General features: G+C 40.0%; 1 protein-coding gene across 1 annotated transcript in view; it reads left to right on the top strand.

The window, feature by feature from the left end:
• Positions 1-23093, top strand: part of LOC132379570 (inositol polyphosphate-5-phosphatase A) — a 480579-nt gene that overhangs the window by 454167 nt on the left and 3319 nt on the right. Inside the window, exons 13-14 of the mRNA XM_059947633.1 lie at positions 70-181; positions 15233-15301. Coding sequence (XP_059803616.1) covers positions 70-181; positions 15233-15301 — 181 coding nt within the window. The remainder of the gene's footprint in view (positions 1-69; positions 182-15232; positions 15302-23093) is intronic.

Genomic DNA, 23093 nt, shown 5'->3' with positions numbered 1-23093 from the left:
TTAAGCGCAAAGTATTTTATTTTTCTCCTGTATGAAAGAGAGTGAATTACCCTGGTTTCCCTTTTCCAGCTATCCATACAGTGAAGACTCAACTCAGGGAAAGCAGTACATGAATACAAGATGTCCCTCGTGGTGCGATCGGATTCTTTTGTCACATTTGGCACGGGATCTTATTCATAAAGTAAGTAGGTTGCTCAAACTTTTGTTCCACTAATACTGAGTAAAGATAAGAATGAATATTTAGTTAAGATTTACTACAAGTTTTACATGTCTTATCAGTCTGTGCATAAAATTACAGATGACCAGAGGACACGGCATAGAGGGGCGGCCATTTAGAATGGAGATGAGGAGGAATTTCTTTAGCAAGTGATTGGTAAATCTGTGAAAATTGTTACCACAGGTGGCTATGGAGGCCAAGTCATTGGATATATTTAAGGAAGGCATTGATAGATATTTGTTTAGTCAGAGCATGACGGGATATGCAGAGGAGGCAGAAGACTAGGGCTGAGAGTGAAAATGAATCAGCCATGGTGAAATGCAGAGTAGACTCGAAGGACCAAATGGTCTAACTCTGCTCCTATATCATATGGTCTTATACTTATCTAGATCGTTATCCTCCTTACTAGCCGTATTTTGAATACCGCACAGGGAAAGGTCCTCGAGGGAGATGGATAATTTCTTACTTCATTATACTTCATTAATTGCAGTACAAAATTAAGGATTTAAAGTTGAGCTTTATTTGTCGGATGTATCACAAAACCTCAAAACATACACTGGAATGCGTCGATCGCGTCTGTGATCAGCACAACCCAAGGATTTTGCAAGTGTCGCCACACTTCTAGCACCAGCATAGCATGACCACCACTCACTAAACCGGACTGCACGTCTTTGGACTGTGGAGGAAACTGGAGCACCCAGAGGAAACCCACACGGTTACTTGGAGAATGTACAAAGACCTTTCATTCACGGGTGGGAATCGAACACTAATCGGTAATCGCTGGCATTGTAAAGCTTTGTGCTCACCACTAGCCTAACCATACTGTCTGATTAATCTGTTAAAGAGTAAAGTGATTAATAAGGATCAGAAATGCCTATTTCAAACTATGTACAATTTGTTTGTTGTATCCTCCTGAGATGAAAGATCAAGGGAAAAACTTTCTCTAGATATCAGCTGTTCTTTAATTCAGCAGGAATATGTTGCACAGATACAGTCTGAAACCAGGTGACCCTTGATACTGGCTGAATGTATGATGAATGTTGCTGTGCTGATTTTTTTTCTTGAGTAACGGACATTCTGTTGGAGGCATTCAGTGAGACAGCATTATAGAGCCATATTGAAGTAGAGCACAGAAAAAGGCCTTTTGGTCTATCTAGTCTATGCTGGAAAATTATCCGTGGGGGGAGGGCGAAGAAATTGCCTGTATGTCAGGTCAAGACTAGACCAAATGCTTATCGACCTGCTGAGTTCCTCCAGCAGACTGTTGTTTATTTTTCGCTCCCTTTTTCAGAATTTAAAACCACTTGTGTCTTCATTTTTTTTCCTGTTTGACTGAATCAGTATAAATCTTTTAGTTTCTGTCCATTTTTCCAGTTTCTCTTCCTTTAACCTGGCTGCTATGTTGTGCTTCCATAAGTTAAATATCTGGTGCCTTGGTCATCCGACTTGTTCAGAAACATCCCACTAGCCCTTGTCAAGCAACCCATCTGAAACGGATTGAACAGCTGGAACCAAGTACAAAATGGCCATTGAGACTAAGAGTCATATTTTTTATTAGTGTTTATTAAAGCTGTAATTTGCAATTTATATTAGCTATCCATTCACAAGACATTTTCATGGTTCAGAGCACTGAAGGTCTATTATGCTCCATCATCGAGTGAAGGGAAACCAGGTGAATTGATGTCCTTTGGAATCCACAACAAATCCCATGAATTTTTGCACAGCATATAACCTGATTAACTACCTGAACATTATCATTTTGCATAAAGATGCTAGTTTTTTTATTGTGCAATAATGCATTAGCAACAGACCATTTTGCATTCTGATGAAATGTAGGTTATCCCACCTATTTACCACAAAAGATTCTAAATCTCCGTACAATGCTCTATGCGAAAAAGAAACATTCCTCTCTATTGGTGTTTCCTAATGTAGACATCAGCAGTTGTCACGGTATTTCACTTAAGGACCAATATCTTTAATGATATGAGTTAATATGGTTAAGAAGTATTTTATTCCAAATCACTGCTTAGCTTTGCATTCTTGCCTTTAGCAGTAAGGATAATTTTGAATCAGTAAACCTGACTGACAGAATAATCACAGAATAAATCTGGTCAGGGCAAAAATTGTTCTCTGGATGTAATTCTTTCCATGTCTTCTTTATATTTGTATGTATTGATTCTCTCTCTCTGTCTCTCTGTCTCTGTCTCTGTCTCTGTCTCTCACTCTCTCTCTCTCTCTCTCTCTCTCTCTCTCTCTCTCTCTCTCTCTCTCTCTCTCAATCTCTCTCATCATAATCAGAAAACCTCAATTGTACACCTTTATCACTGCCCTACCATGAACCAAGTATAAACCATCCACCTGATGTAAATCTGCTCACTCCCATACACTTGTGTCTGCTAATTTTATTACTGCCTCCATGATCAAGTAAAGGTAGCATCTGTTTCTTCCCATAATCCTTAACTTTGTATTTTTCAAACTTTACTATTTATCACAACTGCAGTCAAGAACCAGGTATTTATTTGATGTTACCTGTGCAAAGGTGAATTTTCATGGTAATTTTGAAATTAATGTTACTAACATTAAAACAGCAATAGATTAGTTACATGGCTCTTCAATGCACACACTGAATGAAGTATTATCATTCTTCTCCTGTGAATAGACCGTCAGTATTTGTGGAGGTTTAGTTGCTTTTACTTGGTGGTAATGTCTTCAACACTTTTTCTCAATTTGCATTGGAAATTAAAATGGGTTGTTAAAAAAACTTAATAGAATTTGAATTAACTCACAAAATGGCAATTTATTTTCAACAATGAAATCAAACTGATCTTTCTATTGGTGGTATCATGTAATTGTTTATTATCGATAATTCTAAAACACACTTCAAAAAGAGACACATACCAAACTCCAAAGTCCATTTGTTGTTCTAAATAATGACAATGGTAAAGTGCTAGCCTAATAAACAGAGTTTATCTTAAAATCAGATTAATGCTTGAGAAATTGTTTTATTTATTTGGCATTTCCGGAGGCAAAAGTACAACATTGAAGTTTAGCAGGCAGATATCTGGTAATTTAATGTCCAGGATTAATAATAATGGCTTAATTATTGACACAGTTAATTATCACTTTTATTTTATGTACTTTTCAGCTGGTTGAACCCTGTTGCCTTTTGACTGCTTTCTATGATCATTCTCATCAGTTTGATATTGCTCCTGTGGTGATCTTTCTCTTCTCTGATTTCACACACTGCATCTTCTTCAATTCAGAATAAAAAGTAAATCATCTGATCCGTAGAATTCCTTTTGCATTGTAATTAGATTTTGCCACTTTGCATGTTTATATTATTGCCTCCATTCATTGCCCAGGTACATAATTGTACAGATAGAGAGCTCACTGTCGGATATTGGGGAGAGGGACCCAGCTAATGTGTGAATCATCTCACATTAACAAACGGCATGTTGAACACAATGCACTAGGCGTTACAGATTGTACAGACATGGAGCTGTAAACAGCCACTGTGCAACATCATCTATCATGCCATGGTCCGTTAACTCACCATCATGTTATTTTATGCTTTCTGAGCCCTAACACACCAAAGGTTGGCCACTGCTATGGAGCTGCATAACTGCTTGATAGCATGTGATAATGAATGCTCAGTGAAGTGTAGTTTTGTTTCTGCTTGTGTGGTGCTGTAATTTGTTTATCTGTCTTAAGATTATGCAGCTGAAAATCTACAATTTTATGCTGCTTTTGAAAATTATCATCTTGAATTTGATTAATGCACTTGAACTTCCTGCTGTGACTACATGATGATTCCAGAATATTGAAAGTGTCCATGCATACAAAGAAAAGGTTACATTTTGATTGCAGGCAACAGTGCTTTATAATAACGTGTCTGACCTTAAATCAGCTCATTGCATTTAAAACTAATTAGAAGATTGTTGATTTTTTATGTTTTATATTGTAGCTTTATTTCATTTTCTCTGGTGCCCATTTAACTGTACATCATAAGTATGAAGTAGCTCTACCACCAGAACCTTTTTGTCAAATCCTTTTATAAATGAGATTTTTTTAAATAGCTTTTCCACTTGAATCCATTGCTTGAATAGCATCTGCTTGTTTTGATATATTTTCTGTTACAAATAGATGGTTGAAAGGATTTTAGACTTAGGGCTATAGAATTGTTATGACACAGAAGGAGATTATTCAGCCCATCAAGTCCTGGATGGCTCCTTGCAAAGCAAGCCATGTTGCTCCATACCCCTACCACTTCCTCAGAGCCTTACAAGCACCTATCCAACTGACCCTGATGCCCCTACCCTCTTGGATGGTGAATTCAAGATCCTGTACAATCACTGCTTAAAAAAGCTTTTGCCTCACGTTGTGTCTGAATATTTTGCCCATCTCTTCTAATCCATCACCCAGGCCCTTGAATCATCCACTAATGGGAACCACTTCTCACTGTTTGCCCTTTCTAACTCCATTGTGGTATAGGAAACCCTTATCAAATCTCTTCTTAGCATTCTGGGCTCCAGAGAGAACCGTTCAAATTCTCCACACAGCCTTCGTAGTGTGCTAGTATTGGGTTTGCTGACTGTGAGGTTCTGAACTCAAATGAAGAATACATTATAATACACTGATATAATACACATTATAACACATTGATATAAATAGTCACAGGGAGGATATACTGTAGCTGCCGAACCTTCAAAGAATAGTTCATTTCCTTGTTCATCCTCTACGGCAAGTTTAGCTGCCAATACACATTATTTGTGTGGTGGGTCCCCCTCCCTGCTAAGGGGGATATACTTCCAGCTAACAAAACAGTTTATTGAGTTTCATTGAGACACATTTAAATCCAGACAAGCTTCTTAAAATGCATTTAAAACTCACAGAGGATTTCTATCTTATAAAAGATTTCCAAATTATAAAGCATTTCTAAAACACAAAGAATTTCCAAAGCATACATTCAGTTCCTATAAGCTAAAAAGACATACCCATGAGCTGCAGACAAAGCAGACACCCGTCACAGAAATCGAAGGCAGAGGAATGGATTTTAGTTCATGCCATGTTTCTGTCATTCTTCTTGATGTTTGTTAGCCATTCCTAAAAAGCCTGAACTGCTCTCTAAATTTAGTCAGCATGTCTTAAAATGCACCTCTCGAACAGTTAGACCAGGTGCTGTGAGCCAGCAAATCTGCTATATAGACAGTGCCGTTGTTTGCAAAGCTGTGTTTCTAACTTCAAACTGATTATTGCTTGCCATTTACATTAATAACTGGCAGGGTCCTGTTTACGAACAGAAGCTAAATATACAATATTGGCTGGAAGTTTAACTTATTAAAAGGCAACAGTTTGATCTTTATAAGTGGCAGTTGCTATGTTTTGAAAGCTGAGCTTGGCAAAAAGGCAAGCCCAACCACCCCCCCCCCCACCCAGCATAATAAATATCTATCACAGTAGCTGAAAGTCCTCATTCTTAGGATCATAAACACAACAGATTCTGCAGCTGCTGGAAATCCAGAGCAACATACATAAAATGGTGGAGGAACTCAGCAGGTCAGGCAGCACCTATAGAAATGAATAAACAGTCAACATTTCAGACCGAGATGTCGCTCTCCACAACTTCCACCGTCTTCAGTGGGATCCTACTACCAAAAACATATTTCCCCCCACCCCTTTTCCTCAGGGATTGCTCCCTCCATTATTCCCTTGTCTATTCATTCTTCCCCACTAATCTCCTTCCTGGCACATAGCCCTGCAAGCAACTGAAATGCAACATTTCCTCCCTTACCTCCATTCAGGGCTCCAAACAGTCGTTCCAGGTAAGGCCACACTTCAGCTACAAATATGTTGGAGTCATCTTCGGTATCCAGAGCTTCCAATGCAGCTTCCTCTACATTGGTGAAACCTGGCATAAATTGGGTTCCGCTTTGTTGAACACCGCCACTCCATCCACCAAGAGCTGAATTTTCCGGTGGCCATCCATGTTAAATCCAATCCCATTCCCATTCCAAGATGTCAATCCAGGGCCTCCTCTTTTGCCAAAATGAGGCCACTGTCGGGGTGGAAGAGCAATATCTCATATTCCATCTGAGTAGCCTCCAACTTGATGGCATGAACATTGATTTCTCCTTCTTAAAGAAATTTTCCTCCCCCTTCCCTCTTCTTCTATTTCCCACTCTGTCCTCTTAACTCTTTTCCTTACCTGCTTATCACCTCCCCCTGTTGTCCATATTTCTTTCCTTTCTGCCAAGGTCCACCCTCCTCTCCTGTCGGATTCTTTCTTTTCCAGCCCTTTACCTTTCCCAACCACCTGGCTTCACCTATCACCTTCTAGCTAATCTTCCTTCCCCTCCCCCCACCTTTTTATTCTGGTGGCATCCGTCCCTTTCCTTTACAGTCCTGAAGAGGATCTCAGCCCAAAATGTTGACTGTTTATTCATTTCCATGGATGTTGCCTGACCTGCTGTGTTCCCTCAGCATTTGGTGTGCATTGCTCATCCTTAAAAGCATTCTGTTTTATGCACTAATCAATTCACAGTCATCATGGGTAAGGTCCTGCTTTATTTGAAAGCATAGCACATGAAATACCTTGGTCTTCAAACATGCTCAATTTCCTTTAATGTTAAAGTCATTCTCTTTTTCTTCTGAAAATTACATTCAAGGAAGGCAGACTAAAAGGAGAAAAGAAAACAGAATCCTAGTCAGAAGCTGCGGCTTGTGGGCAACGAGAGAACATTGAAGCTGCCAACACAACTTGTTGGCATGAACGAAGTTTAACTAAAAGTTAATACAGAAAATTAGCACTTGCTGTTGATATTCTAGTTCACATAGCTTCAAACATTACAGAAAATCATGAGATATTCCTTTGCTTCAATTGCATTGCTTAATTTGTTGAAACACTGAGGTACTGTCTTACTACAATGTTGACCACAGATCTCTCATAGATCTTCCCCCTGGCATGTGAAACCTCTCCTTTCAATAAATGGGAATATAAACTAGTGGAACAAAAGTTAAACAGTAGTCACTTTATTCTTTAATCCAACAATTTTTGTGGCTCTTGGCTAGTTTCAACGTATGTGTCATTATGTGTAGAATTATTTTTCATGATAAGCTCTTTGATCTTTATTTTTATTTATCTTTTCCTTTGTTAGTACACTTCTGGCCCTTTGTGCCACACCACCCCAGCAATCCCAGAACCCTGATTAACTACCCTAATCTCAGGACAATTTACAATGACCAGTTAATCTATCCAGAATGTCTTTAGACTGCGGGAGGAAAGTGAAGCACCCGGAGAAAACCCATGCATTCCACAGGAAGGATATACAGAAATTCCTTACCGAACGGTGCCAGCATTGAACTCTGAAATGCCCGACCTGTAATAGTGTCACGCTAACCACTACTTTAGCCCAAGGTGAAAATTGCCAAAGAGTAAATTGCACTTACCTGTAAGAGTAGACATCAGTCTTGTGGCAAAAGGATGACAAATATACTCCGAGCAGTATCTGGGTGCCCCAGACATTCACTTAATCAGCCTATTAGCTCCTTGCGAATGTTAATGGGAAAGTATCGATCTCTTCAAAAAACTGAATACCATTCAGAGTTAAATAAAGGCTCAGAATCAGCACATAATGTTCTGCGGCATCGCCAGTTACCAGTTTTTTTTTCTAAAAAGTATTCTATCTTTGTTTAAGCTCTTAGGAATAAACAAACTCCTTCTAGCACCAGAGAGCCACTGCTGGCCCTGATTCACTCCCAGCTCCTATTCTTCATTCAGCCCCCGATCCACACCATCTGCAAGCATGCCTACTTGAGGGCCACTGACAAAGGACCATCCAAATTGGAAATTGTCAGCCTAGGAAGCTGCACTAAATCAGCATGTGCTGGCAATGATATTGAACCCAAATTCTTTGAGATGCATGTTTTCTGTTGCTAATTTTTGCCCTGGATTGAAAACTTTGATACTGAATAGGGTCACTGATCGCCTGAAAATTTATTAATGACTTAAGTGAGGGTAAATAGGGCTAAATTTCTGGATTTGGGAATGAAGTAAACTTTGAAGTGTAGTGAACTGTCAAGAAGGTAAGAATAGAACTGAGGGATATATAAAAAGGCTGGTGGGATTGGCAAGAAGAGTGCAGTTAAAATTTACTGCTGTGATATGTGAAGTGCTAGATTTTGGTAGAAAGACTCGGAACTGACAATATAAATTAGAGAGGACAACACTAAAAAAGCTACAAGTGCAGAGAGATCTGTGCATAGTTCATTAGAGGTAGCAAGAAAGCTCAAGAACTTAACATCTTAGAGTTGGGTTTTTGAATAGAAGAATAGAGAACTCATGAAGTAATATTGAAACCATAGATCACACTGTCTAGTTTTGGATGCCATGCCGTAGCAAAATTGGGAAAGACCTGGACATGGTGTGGAAGAGAATTACTAAAATCATTTCAGGTATGAGGGACTTGGATAGATTGATTAGAACAGATGAGATGCGGAGAGTTTAATGGAAGGTGAAAATAGATTAGACAGAGAGGAACTATTCCCAATGGTAGATGGGCCAATACAAAGCATAATAAAAGTGAAGCTGATGGGCCAAAGAACTAATGTTGATTTGAGGACAAGCATCATTATGCACCAACCTTTTAATGGTCTGGAAGACAATGCTGGGCTTGTGAGGCCAGATTCATTTGCACCATTCTAAAAGAAGATGGAAGCCAATAATTTGAAGAGCTATGCACTAGCAGAGAAGGTGGGAGAGTGCAACCAACACCCTCATCCCTGAAATAATTCTAGCAAATCTTTTTCACACTATCTCTAAATCTTTTTACATCTTTGCTAATGCATTGACCAATATACTTACCAACAGAACCACTCTACAATAGATGTCATAGCATCTGTCGTGCACCTGGCCCTGACACACCTAGAAAAAAGTGGCACTTATGTCAAAATGCTGTTTCTGGATTTAAGTTCAGCATTCAACACTATTCACCTGTTGACCTGGTTAACAAACTGCTGCTCCTCGATCTAAATAGATCACTATGTGTTGGATGTCCTAACCAACAGACCTCAGATAGTCAGGATGTACAATTGCTTCTCCATCCCCATCATCTTCAACATAGGTGTCCCTAGGGTTGTGTGCTGAGCCCATTGTTGTACACTCTGATCACACATGACAGCACGGCCAAACACCCGAGTACTCACATTTTCAAGTTGGCCAATGAGATGAGACGGCCTACGGAGAGGAAGTGGAAGAGCTCAAGGCCTGCTGCCAGGCGAATGCCCTCAGTGTTCCCAAGACAAAGGAGGAGTTTATCAGCTTCAAGAGAACTCGCACACCTCCTTACTTTGGCCACACAGCAGTGGGAACTACGAGCAGTTCATGCTCCTAGGAGTGCAGATCTCATACCAACCTTGCTGCACTATGTACGTCTATACACACTTCATTCTACAGAAACATAGTAGAGAGTATCCTAACATACTGCGTGGTGCAGAAACTGCTCTGCAGCAGACAGGAAGGCCTCACAACGAGTAGTCAAAACTGCCCAATTCATCACCGGCACCAGCCTACCCGCCATCAAGGACATATATACAGAGCCCAGTAACATCATGAAGGATCACACATGGACGGTTTGTCCCGCTCCCATCTGTTAAGAGGCCAGGACCACCAGACAACATTATTTCCACTAGCAGTAAGGCTGATTAAACACCTTCACCCACTAACCTACCCTTCCATAACCCTCTCCCCACCAGCACCAGCACTACTTTATCGTTTCCTGTCAGCCACCTTATGAACAGATCCTCCTGTGCCTCTCATCACTTTATGGGCGTACAATCAATCTATGTAGATAAGCTATCTTACGTATTTATATTTAATGTATTTTTATTTTTGTGGGTTTTTTTGTGCTGCATCAGATATGGAGTAACAATTATTTTGTTCGCCTTTACACTTGTGTACTGGAAATGGCATTAAGCAATCTTGAACAGTTAGATGCCTGATAAATGAGAGTAGTTTGCATATAACAGGTGTGTGGGTCCTACTGTACTGGCAAAGGGCCAGTAACATCATCTTTTCTCCTCCAGTCCTGCCGAAAGGTCTCGGCCCAAAACATCGATAGTACTTTTTTCCCTAGATGCTGCCTGGCCTGCTGAGTTCCTCCAGCATTTTGTGTGTATTGCTTGGATTTCCAGCATCTGAAGATTTTCTCTTGTTTTTGAACATGAAGGATCAACTCAGTTCCCCTCAAATAAAAATGTTGTTTTAGCTGTCCAGAACATGCATTTGGTGTTCTTTTTTGTCCATTTTGTAAATATATCTTTAAACAGATTCATTTAGGGAGTTAGATAAAAAATAAACTTTCTTAATCAGTTTGTGCAAGATAATGAGTTGTTTACACTTTCTCAGCTCAGTGGTAAATTTGAAAGTGAGAAAGTCTTGATGTAGCCTAACAACAGTACCTGAGTGCATAATCCAGGATAATATTTGAAGGAGGTACTTGTACGAAGGGGGAAGGAGCAATGAGGACAATGTAGAAAGGAGGTCCTATCTACCTCTTTATATGAATGGAAAAGACCCATAAGCTTCTTTTAAACGAGAACATGGAAAATTTCCCAACACCCTGATCAGCATGTATGCCTTAACATACATCAACATCGCAGATTTTTCAAGTCATTAATTATATCGATGTTTATGAAACCCTACTCTGTAAAAATTTATGTATGAATAAGACATACCGTAGATTTCAGTTAATTGAGCCATTGGTTAATTTGGGCAGTCACTTAATTGGGACAACTTTTAAAGAGCAAATTGAGAAAATACTCAGGATTCTCTTCATTTATTTGGGACACTCTGCTGCTTATTTGGGTCAGGAGACTGTTCAAAGTTTCAAAGGCTCATTTTATTGTCAACGTATGCATGTACAGTACAACTCTAATATTTGTCTTCTTCAGATAGCCAATGAAATACAGAAAGACCATGGGGATTAATGAAAGAAAAGACATCAACTCCCTCCCCAGCCTCCAGCATGAAAAAGAATAGACACAAAACTGGCAGACCACAAAATCCCCTGCCCCCTTCTCTGTCGAAACAGCGCAACAGTTACAATCCCTGACTCCCTCACTTGCAGAGAAGAACAGCAACAATGAGAATCACCAAACTCACACGTAGAAAAAGCAGCAACAATAACAACGCCCACCCCCTCTCTCACAGGAAGAAAAACAATGAAAATAACAATCCCCAACCACCTCACCCACAGAAAAACAGCAGCAACAATCAATAATAATCCCTGACCACCTCCCCCCACCCCACAACTGGCAGAACCCTGACCCGCAGGAACAGCTACAGTAGCATCAAAACCTCTACTTCCCCCACACAAAAAATTAACAGATCACCCACTTGCCAATTAGCCACAAGTACGAAAACACCCAAAATCTGAAGGGAATCAGTCCAATAATTACATAAATCTCAGAGTATCAGAAGCAAATGTTTGTCTGGTTATGAGGAGAGCAGCCGTATGAAATCAGTGCTTCCATAGAGAGTGACTGCCAACCCAGGTCCTGCATTGGCCTGAATGCTTCAATCTGCTTCTTCGCTTTGAGATGGAACCGATCATGACCCTGTGCTGCATCTCTGGTCTTTTCCACAAGTGAGCTTGTGTACTCGGTCCTCTTTGGCCCCGCAGTTTCTAACTAGTGTCAGCAGCATTCACTTTTGTGGCTGCATGACACTACACTGTTTTTCAAGTGAACAGTTGCATCATTGTTATTAATTTGGGCTGACAGACATTGAAATAGAAAGCAGTGATTTTTGAGACTTCTTCATGCAGAGGGGCAATGGAGACCTATTTTCTGCATTCGTGTCTGCACTGATGTGTTAATTTACAGTCAATCAAAAGAACATGGCAGCGTACACTGGATAAATTTCTCTGTCGATAAGTATCAGGAACTAAGACACAGTTTTATAGCACTGTAGTGCTACCGATAGTGTTCTAATTGGTTCTGCATTTCATTTAAATACATGATGTGTTGCTCAGTTAAATGGTAGGTTGGCTTTTTTTTAATACCTTTTTAACTATTTCCATGAAACCTCAGCTGATTGGGGCAGCTGCTTGATTGGGCCAAAATGTTCTGGTCCCAATGTGTCCCAATCAACTGGAATCCACAGTATTTTGAAAATTAATTCACAGATTGTGGGACATTCTGAGAAAAGAAATTAGAATGCAATCTACTTCCTTTCTTCCTTTGTCACTACCATTACAGTGTTGATAATATGGTGAGGAAGATAGGGGGTAGGGCAGCAAATTTGGAAATGGTGTAAAATATTCTGAGTCAGTTTATTTCAGTTACCTTTTTTATTTTGAAAAGGTCTTGATACAAAGAATATCTTGAAGCTCAAAGCTACATTATGTCCCAAGTAAGCAGGGCTGTTCTTTTAAAAGAAAGAATAAGACAAAAAAAACCCAAAACTCATTAGTTTCTTCATCGAAATATTACTTTCTCAAGAGCAAAAATCCTGGTGTTCCAGTTGTCTAGCCAGTCATAGCCAACTATCTATTGAGATTGAACGAATTCTGGCATCTATTATCAACTGTTTCCAGGTCGCTTTAACATCTACAGCTTTTTTTCAGTCATTTAATATTTTACAAAACTTCTAACAGAGGTTAAAGCAGTAAATGTATTGTGCATATAGTGTAATGCAACTTGGCTCCATAGCTTATTGGGGAGTTGTTAACTGCAGTTCATTGTCTATTTGGGCAGTATGAGCTCCTGAAAAGTTTCGCACAGTCTACGATTGGATATGTTACCATTCAATCATTTATGTCATGTGGTCATTAGCTGCTTGAGAATCTTTATTAAATCATTATATATTGATCATGATAAAATCATTTTGCAAGAAATTATCAATCCAAACTTATATTTGTACATCAGATTCTTAAAAACCAGACTTTAAAAGTGTAATTGACATTTTTGAAATACACACTGAAGGGAAAAGCTAATATAGACTTGAGAAATAGACCTTTTAGTTTTTTTTGGTTTAGTTTTGCTAATTGCTGTTTGGTTCACATACAATGGCAGATCAACTCATTTTCAAGCATCCTTTCAGTTGCTCTCAATGCTTCTCTCCACTCGAGGCTAAAAAGTAAAATTTTCTCAAAAACCTGATCAAATTTACAGTAGATCTGTTAAAGTTTTATTAATATTGGTTCAAAATCATCAAACACTTATAACAACTCATTCTGAAATATGAACCCCACTTATGTGAAAAAAATGTTTGCAGTTGTTCTCAATTACTTTTATAAGATCATTAAAGTAATTGCTCATCTAATCACAAAACCTTTTTAAAAGCAATTATCTGTAGGTCAATCTGAACTTTGTCACACTGGGTTATTATGCTGTTACTTAATAATGAAACAATGGTGAGTTTCCTCTGGAATTGTTTTGTTATTGTCACATATTGGAAAGCTTGTCTTGCATACTATCCAAACAGAACAAATCACTACACAGTGCAATGAGGTGGAATAGGGTAAAACAGTCATAATTCAGAATGTACAGCTACAGAGAAAGTTCTCTCTGTACAGTTTCTCTGTACAGCTACAGAGAAAGTTCAGTCCGATCACAAACAGTGAAAATCTGCAGAAGTCAGAAATCAAGGCAACACACACATAATGCTGGTGGAACTCAGCAGGCCAGGCAGAATCTATGGAAAAGAGTAAACAGTTGACGTTTTGGGCCAAGACCCTTCATCAGGACTGGACAAAAAAGATAAGTCAGAGTTGAAAGGTGGGAGGGGGGGGGTGTAGGGGAGAAAGAAATGCAAGGTAGTAGGTGATAGGTGAAACTGGGAGTGCGGGAGGATTGAAGTAAAGATCTGGGAAGACGATTGGTGAAAGAAATAAAGGGCTGGGGAAGGGGGCATCTGGTAGGAGAGGGCAGAAGGGCATGGAAGAAAGGGAAGGGAGAGGAGCACCAGAGGCAGGTAAGGAGATAGGGTGAGAGAAGGAAATGGGAAATTTCATCGATTTCTCGAATTTCAGGTAATGCACCCCCCCCCCCCACCATTCCCAATTCCCATTTCCATCTGTGAGGGCCACAGAGATGAATGAAAGTCTCAAGTAGGCCAAAAGCAGAAAAAAATTGAAACCACAGGATTAAACCACAACATAGTTTCCTGAATAATTACAAATGTCTGAGAGCAGAAACTTAAAAGCACATCTATAAGTAAGATAATTCATAAAGAAGAGGAAAATGGACAATGCCAAATGTGGGAATGATGCCATCAGGTATCCAATTATATCTACTAGTGGGGAAGAATTATGTCAGAACAGAGGTTCTGCATAATAGTAAAAGATCGCTATAATGAGGATATTGTCCTCTGAACTGATCTGCTGGTGGCCTTTTTTTGAAATACTCCAATGTTTTAAGAAGACCACAGTAATGGAAACTAGTGTTTCTTGCTTAACTACTTGAACACATAAAAGAGTAAATACCAGTATTTATTATTAGCAGTTTTGAGCCTTAATTTGCTGATTTGTACAAAACATTTAGCAATCCTGTGGTATTGGCTTGTAACCATAGTCCTTTGCAAGGGGTCCTTACAAGCACTTCTGTTGCTGAATCACAAAGAATGAAAGAATGGAGGTATTATAACAAAATCATTGATGTCAGCAGATTGCCAGCAGGATGCGGTACAAAAGCCTTTGCTATTATTCCTTGTAACTGCTTATCTTTATTTACCCTCCCACACCTGCTTACCACCGCCCTAGATCCACTCCCCTCTCTTTCCCCACCTTTACCTAATGCAATAGTTTTATTTTGTAATCAGGCTAACTTTCAAATGTTCAGAAGAGTTTTTACAAATCCATGCAAGGATAGCCTTCCAACTCTACTTGCTTGTTGAAACTCTTGTAGATTGCGTTCTCACTGCGTCTAAATATTTGTCTTTGCAGCTGAGCAATTGTGCAAAGGTCTTTGCTGTGAATAGCCACTCTGTGTCTAAAGAAAGTGATCTCTGTTTTACAGGCTGAAAACGATGAGAAGTCAGTTATCTATGACAACATTGGGCCAAATGTTTGCATGGGGGACCACAAGGTAAAGAGTACTTTGTTGTTGAATTCAACGATTCTATTGAATGCAATGAATGCTATTGTTTCCTCTATTGGTAGCAGTGCACTATGGTATGTGGCATGTCAATTATTTTTATTTCCATTATGGTATATTTGCCATAAGGTATGTAGTTGTTCTATGTTAACTATCAAAATCTAATTATTAGTTTGAAACAATGTTAGAAAGAATGCAGCTAACAGGAAAAATGCATTGTCCAATTAAAATAAGTACTATTCCCTTGGATGCATTTAAATGAAACTGGTGTAATGATCTCACCCATTAGTTCTACACTGTAACCAGTGATTCAGTTTCAGATTTATTTCTTCACTTATACATCAAAGCATACAGTAAAAAGTGTTGTTTGCGTTAACAACCAACACAACCAAGGGATGTGCTGGGAGCAGCCTACAAGTGTTCTTAAACCGACATAGCCATACCCACAATGCTTGGCAGAACAATACAGAACACAATAAGAAACAAAACAACAACAGTAAAACAAGCCACTTTTTTCCCTCCCACCCTACCCACACGCATCTCCAGGACAGAGCTCCTGTCTCCAGGCTTCAGCCAATGGGCTTTGACCTCTGGGCTTCCAATCGAATGTTGAGGCTATTCAGACTCTGTTGTTAGTGCTCATTGTCAAACCTGCAAGTGCTGATAGTCGTCGTTGAGATGCATTGATGTTGATTGTATTCATAAATAAGGATAATTGGGTTTGGTTTTGAATTTGTAGGCTGTGAATAAGCAAATACTTCAAAGATTGTCAGCAGAGAGAGTTCTGACGAAATGCCTGTTCTCTTTAGTTTTATTCGCTCAGGAGATGAGGGTGCTACTGTTAGGCCAGTGGGTTTTGTTCACTTGAATTATACTTGAGAAAATGGTGGTGCTACTTTTGTGAACAGCTACAGATCTGTTCTGTCAATATCCCATCTCCACATGGAGATTTTACCAATCGGATGTTAATGCATCAAAAGTATGACTGATATTGAAATGATTCATTCCTTTTAACATGTTCTGACAATTATTTTGTATCTTGATTCACCAGTACTTATCACCATTTGCTACCAATTTCTGACATCAATCCCACTCTCCCATTCTCCTTTCTGTACTCACAGATTCACCCCTTCTCTCCTCCATTCCCTATCTCCCCCGATCCCCCCTCCCTCACTTTCTCTGAGTCCAAGTGAAAGATCTTGATCTGAAACGTTGACTGTGCATTTCCCTGTATAGATGCTGCCTGGCCTGCTGATTCCTCCAGTGTTTTGTGCTTTGCAACCTACCAGCTAATGTGTCTTTGAAATTGGAGCGGCTGGGGGCAGCCACACTATCACAGGGTGGCTGCAGGCTGAGTGGTGTCACAACATCAACCTTGCACTCAATGTCAATAAGACCAAGGAATTGATTGTGGATCTCAGGGCGAGGAAATTTATTATGTGTTTACTTATTTTATTTCATCCTAATGACATAATGCAGAGTGGACCCTTATGGCCCTTTAACCCACACTGGCCCAGCAACCCCATAACCCAAATTAGCTCTAACCTAATTTCGGGACAGCTTACTATAACCATTTAACCTACCCGGTAAGTCTTTGGGCTGTAGGAGGAAACAAAAGCACCAAGGGAAAACACATGCATTCCATGGGGAGGATGTGTTCCTTACAGAACCACACCAGAATTGAACTCCAAACTCTGATACGCCCTGAGCTGTAACAGTGTCGCGTTAATTGCTACATTTGACATAGCAAAGTTGTCAGCACTTCAGTGTATCTTGGTTCAGAAACATTAAAATCTATTATAATAGAAATTAAGGATTAAAGAAGAAGTAGAAATTAAAACAAAAAATAAAACCACACGAAACACTTTTAGATAAACTGACCCGGGACCTGAAGTGTTAGGGGGTCCTGATTGTTAGGGGTTTTAGGGGTCCTGATAGCAAGCTCCTGATTGTTGGGAGACCATGCAGTGACCAACAGAAGAGAGCAGCCAGGAAGTTGCCACAGGGCTCTGCCGGTGGACAAGACCTTTCCAAATTCACATGGGGGTGCTGAATTTGCCAAAACCTGTCTGCTGTCCTCTGTGGAACATCACATGTGACTTTTCTATTTGTCAAACACTGTTGCCTTATTCTCTACAAAAGGATATTCAAATTATGAAATTATATTCACGCATTGAAATTGAAAACGAAGAATTCCATGATGGTGAATCAAGATTTAAGCTTATTCATCATGTACATCGAAACATACAGTGATATGTATCATTTGCATTAGTAACCAACACACCCAAGGGTGTGCTACGACTAGCCCATAAGTGTAGCCCCAGAAAGCAGTTCAATATAATTGTCGCTCATAGGACTAGATGTTTCAATAGAAACATAGAAAACCTACAGCACAATACAACCTTCAGCCCACAAAGTTGTGCCAAACTTGTCCCTACCTTGGAAATTACTAGGCTTACCTATAGCCCTCTGTTTTACTAAGCTCCATGTACCTATCTAGAAGTCTCTTAAAAGACCCTATTGTATCCGCCTCCACCACCGTTGCCGGCAGCCCATTCCACACACTCACCACTCTCTGAGTGAAAAACTTAGCCCTGACATCTCCTCTGTACCTACTCCCCAGCACCTTAAACCTGTGTCCTCTTGTGGCAACCATTTCAGTCCTGGGAAAAAGCCTCTGACTATCCACATGATCAATGCCTCTCATCATCTTATACACCTCTATCAGGTCACCTCTCTTCCTCTGTTGCTCCAAGAGGAAAAGGCTGAGTTCACTCAACCTATTCTCATAAGGCATGCTCCCTAATCCAGGCAACATCCTTGTAAATCTCCTCTGCACCCTTTCTATGGCTTCCACATCCTTCCTGTAGTGAGATGACCAGAATTGAGCACAGTACTCCAAGTGGGGTCTGACCAGGGTCCAAATAGCTGCAACTATAATCCCTTTGATAAGCAGATCCTAACTCGGGTCATAGCATAGAGATCGTGAGGTAGGGTTTAGTGGGTGGCAGATGCTTCCTGGGGGTTATCAGGTGGGCACCCCCCTTCTTAGATGTTTCGTCAGTTTAAGCCAACTACATCTCCAGAGGGCTCAGCAGTGAGATCCGGTGTTCCAGGTGCACCCCCTTTCACAGCTGGCCACCCATGGGTCATTTTAGGGCCCAGCTGCCGTCACTCTTCCTCATCCATAACCAGTGGATGCTTCGCTCAGCTGCCTCCCAGAGCTCTTTCTTAACTTGCTGCTGGCCCTGTCCTCGGACTCCCAATCCCTTCAGCAGTCTGACCATGGAAGTAGCCACAAATCCTCTGTGGCCAGCCTCTACTGGGAAACTCCGCACCTTCCATCCACGCTGCTTAGCAACTGTGGTCAGCTCAGCGTGTCTTACATGTTTCTGCTCATACACCTCGCAAACTGCGTCTCCGCAGGGCTCTGTGAGCTCCGAGATTACTACACCCTTCAGACCTAGTCTGGCTGAGGGTGGCAGTGGCTATCTCCGGGGGAAATATTAGCCTTTTGTCAGTCAGGAGCAGGCTCCAGTAGGCCTGACACCAGCCCAGTCACTGAGGGTGGCACAGTCTGTCCTTGTCGGACAAAAGGGATGGTGGTTCCAGTCATATGGGGCTTAGAGTTGTTATTCAGCCTTTGCTTCTCCACAATGGATGCCAAACCTCTGAGGACCTGGTTGTGCCCCCATGTGTATCTCCCTTGAGTGAGGCCTACACTGCAAGACGAGCAGATGTGCTTGAGGTTTGCTGTTCTTCCACAGAGTAGGACAAGCTGGATCTTCACCGAGCTACTGGGTCAGATTTTTGGGAGTTGGGAGAACATCATAAACTGTTCTTATAAGAAAGCTAATCTTTCTTCTTTCTGTTTCCCATAAGTCTTTCCAGCTGAATTTTCTTTTTTTGTCCACTGTCGCTGTTTTGCCTGAGACACTGCTCTTGCTTACCTCATCTGCTCCTCCTGGCGCTGTACTCCCTGCACCACCACAGTTCACCTTTGCTTTCGTGTTGTCACCTTTTGGAGTTTATTATTGGTTTCTGTCATGTTTTGTAATTTCAAAACATTAAATTAATTCAAGGGAAGACACGGGACTAACTCCACGTTTACTTTAAGCAAGGCATATCACATGGTAGCATGATGATGTAGGCAATTCATGTATTTTTACATATAACCTGTAATGAGTTATTTAAGTGAACAAGAATGCTTAATCAACAAATGTATATATAAGATTACTCAAATGTTACTTGAATATTAAATATACAATATTCCTCCCTATTTAGCTATAAACTCCAACTCAATAGAAAATGCATCTCAACTATATCCACAGTATGCTATATAATACAACTACTATATACAGATATCCACAGCATAGTAAATTTTAACTTAGCCCATTCAGGCCTAAGGATTTAATCACTATGGAGGATTTCTTACTCTTGTGGGACAACGTCTTTCCTGACAAGGGGGATCACTCAGCTTGGCTGATGAAACAATCTCAGGTTCTAGGGCCTCTTCTGTCGTGACTCTGAGATTGCAGGAAGTGGTTCTGATAGCGGTAGTCAACTTTCATCTCAAACAATTAACTCTGCTGTCCTCAACTGGACTCCAGATTATGTCAGATGCAATCACCACTGTGTAGGAGAGTGCTGTAGATCTGTCCTTAGTCCCACTTTTGATTACCCAAGATTATGGAAGACAATTACCTAATACTTCCCTAAGCAATGACAGGTACTTTACATTTCAGAGCAGCAGACTTTGAAAGTATGCAAAATGTATTTTCAAACTATTTTTTCATCTGCAATTTTATCAGATCTACCTAATGAGTTAAATTTTCTTAATTTCACACTCTAAAAGCTGCAAGACTACACGCTGAGTGCTGTCCAGTTTAATTTTTGGTGCAGCCAGTCTGCCCTGGGTTGCTAATTTGCACCATAACCTCTTCCTTTTGTCCTTGGGTTTTATGTGGTTATCAAGAAAGTGAAAAGTTAATATCACCGGTGCATTTGTATGGATTCATATATGCCTGACAGAAAAATAATTAGCATGCAAGTTTGTGAGCAGAATTTAACTATGGGATAATTGCAGACAGTAATTGAAAATTAAGTTAGCTGTTGCAAAAAAAATCACTAATGCTATAATAATTTATGTAAGTGTATAGTAAGGGGTCAAAAGAAAGGAACTTTTACTAAGCTAAGCCATTATTAGAACAAATGTGTTTGCTTTGCGGTAGGTTTTATTGATATAAGGAGTAGGCTGGTTCCACTCAGTGAAATAACTTGATCAATTCCCCTTAACAGCGAATCAGCATCCCTATGTGAAAATCTGCTGAGGATAGAAATACTCTTCTGGTTTCCCAGAACTACGGGAGAACTTTTCCCATATCTGTGGATGTGGCTGTGTCCCATTTCACATTATGTTTCAGGTGGCTGTTAACGTCCTCTTTGAATGTAACAGCTTCAGTTGGAGCAGATTTGCTTGCAACATCAAAATGAAGTTTCCAAATTGTTGCAAAAGGTCCTGGATACGGAATGGTGCCGGGAAAGGCACATTAATGGAACTTGCACAGTGGATCAACAAAGGAATGTTCAAAGCCCAAAGCAAAACGTGGAATTTTAGTCATAAACACAGAACTAATGCACAGGAGGAAGGTGATTCTACAGCAGATGATTTGAAATGGAAGTAATCAATAAAACAGTGCACCGTTGTCCAGTAGAAGGTGCTACAGTATCTCAGAAAGTAGCTGGTTAGGCTGCGGTTAGATAGCCAAAGGTAGAACTTAACTCGAGCCAGGGCCAGATCTGCCCAGCTTCTCAATTGCATAGGTAGAATTATCAGGAATGGAAAATCTCGAGTAGTTGTTCGGACAGAATGCATGGAAGAGTATTGTTCATCAAAAGTTCTCACTCCTTTACACCTGCTTCCAAAGAAGTTAGTGAACTAAATATGCAGAGGTGAATACTTCTGGCAGGCAAAACTCTTGCATATGTTTGAAGATAAATATTTGCCTCCAATTATGTAAACTCCAAATTGGTCTTAAGAGTTAGAGCTACATCATTAGATTCACATTGTCCTTCTAACAATCCAACTTTGTCATTGAACAATTAGAAGAACTTACTTGTAAGAGAAGTAGTTTAACTTGACATAACTTTATTGTTAATGAGGTAAATTGGATAATTTATGTTTCAAACAAAATTGCTTAAAACAAAAGAGGCAAGATAAGGGGAAGAAAATTGGAGTACATTTATTTAAGAGGTGTGCTAATGTACTTTTCAGGATTAAATTACTATTTGATTCTCAATAACAGAGGCCATTTGAACCCAGTCCATGGTTATTATATTATTAAATACATTAAATGGTATACTTCAGTATAATTTATTAGAGAAGTGGCTGCAGTATTAACTGTAAGATTTTATCAAGTGAGGCAGTATAATTTGAAAGGAAAGTCACTGATCTAATTTGTGAAAAAACTGAAAGCCACTCAGAGGCACCACTACCAAATAATCGTAGGATACAATTAAAACTGCAGATGCTGGAAGCTGAACAAAAACCAGAAAATGTTGGAAGAGCTTTGCCAGTCGAGCAGCATGTGTGGGAAGAGAAAACAGTTCAGACTGAAAACCCTTCATCAGAGCTAAAAAGTGATGATTGTTGTATCTAAATGCTGTCTCCACATCTGTCCCACTCGCAAAAAGATTTGCTCAAAGCAATGCCCAGTCTTGTTAACTGTAACAAAAATATTTTTTTCATTGTTGTTACAGTTAACAAGACTGGGTATTGGGTCTTTCTCAAACTTTTTCAGGCCGGCACCATTTAAGAAAAACACGCAACTTCTTACACCCCTCCACTGGAAGATGATAGTAATGGTAAATTTTCAAAAGATTGTTTTCATCTTCCTTCCCCTTCATCATGCAGCTAATGGTTTCAACTTTACCCTCTGTTTCCCCAATTATGTTCTTGGCTTCTGGATGTCCCACATCTCACTCTTTCACTGGTATCACTGCTCTCCAGCAGTGATTTGATTTTTCCTTCTTCTGCTTCTGTTTTGGTAACTCCACACATCCCCACATCTCTCACACTTTCCTAATGGGTGTTCGTTGTTTACCCTTTGCTCTGCATGTCCTCTTTCTGCATCATAAGCTCTTTCACTATCCTCCCCCCTTCTCACCTCTCTCTATTACCTTTCTTCTCACTTTTCCTTTTGGGCCTCTCCCCTTTTAGCTCATAAGTAGATGGTCTTCTTTACTTTCAGAATGAGTTAGGATGCAGTATCAGGGGAGCATAAGAAAGAAGCGAAAGGAGTAACACATCTATATCAGGCAGCTGGGAAACAGGACTTTAATAAAGCAAGGGAGACCTGAGCTTCAGAAAGATTTATGTGCACATGCTATAATGTTAGTTCATTTTAATTTTAGGTCATCATGAGAGCCAGGCTGAGGTAAACCTGGAGAAATTTATAGCTTTTTAATTTTACATGCAATAAAGCCTTTCCAATGTCTTATCCTATTGTCTCATTGAAAACTATTACAACTTGTTTTACGTAACATGTAATCATTAATATGAGTGCCTCTGCTGCTGCTAAAAGGTTCCTGGTGTGTTTCAGCATGTAAAGACTTCTGCCCGGTTGCTCCAAATCAGAAGCCAAATCCACTGTTGCAGCACGATAGCAAAACAGTTGAGACAATCACTTTACAGCACCAGAAATTGCTGATCAGGGTTCGATTCCTATCGCTCTCTGTTAGGAGTGTGTACGTTCTGCCCATGACCATGTTGGTCTCCTCTGGG

This window comes from Hypanus sabinus, chromosome 22 (genome assembly GCF_030144855.1).
Source record: "Hypanus sabinus isolate sHypSab1 chromosome 22, sHypSab1.hap1, whole genome shotgun sequence".
NCBI classification, from domain to species: domain Eukaryota; kingdom Metazoa; phylum Chordata; class Chondrichthyes; order Myliobatiformes; family Dasyatidae; genus Hypanus; species Hypanus sabinus.
Note: the sequence above shows the minus strand (reverse complement) of the source record. Positions and strands in the feature narration are given on the sequence as shown.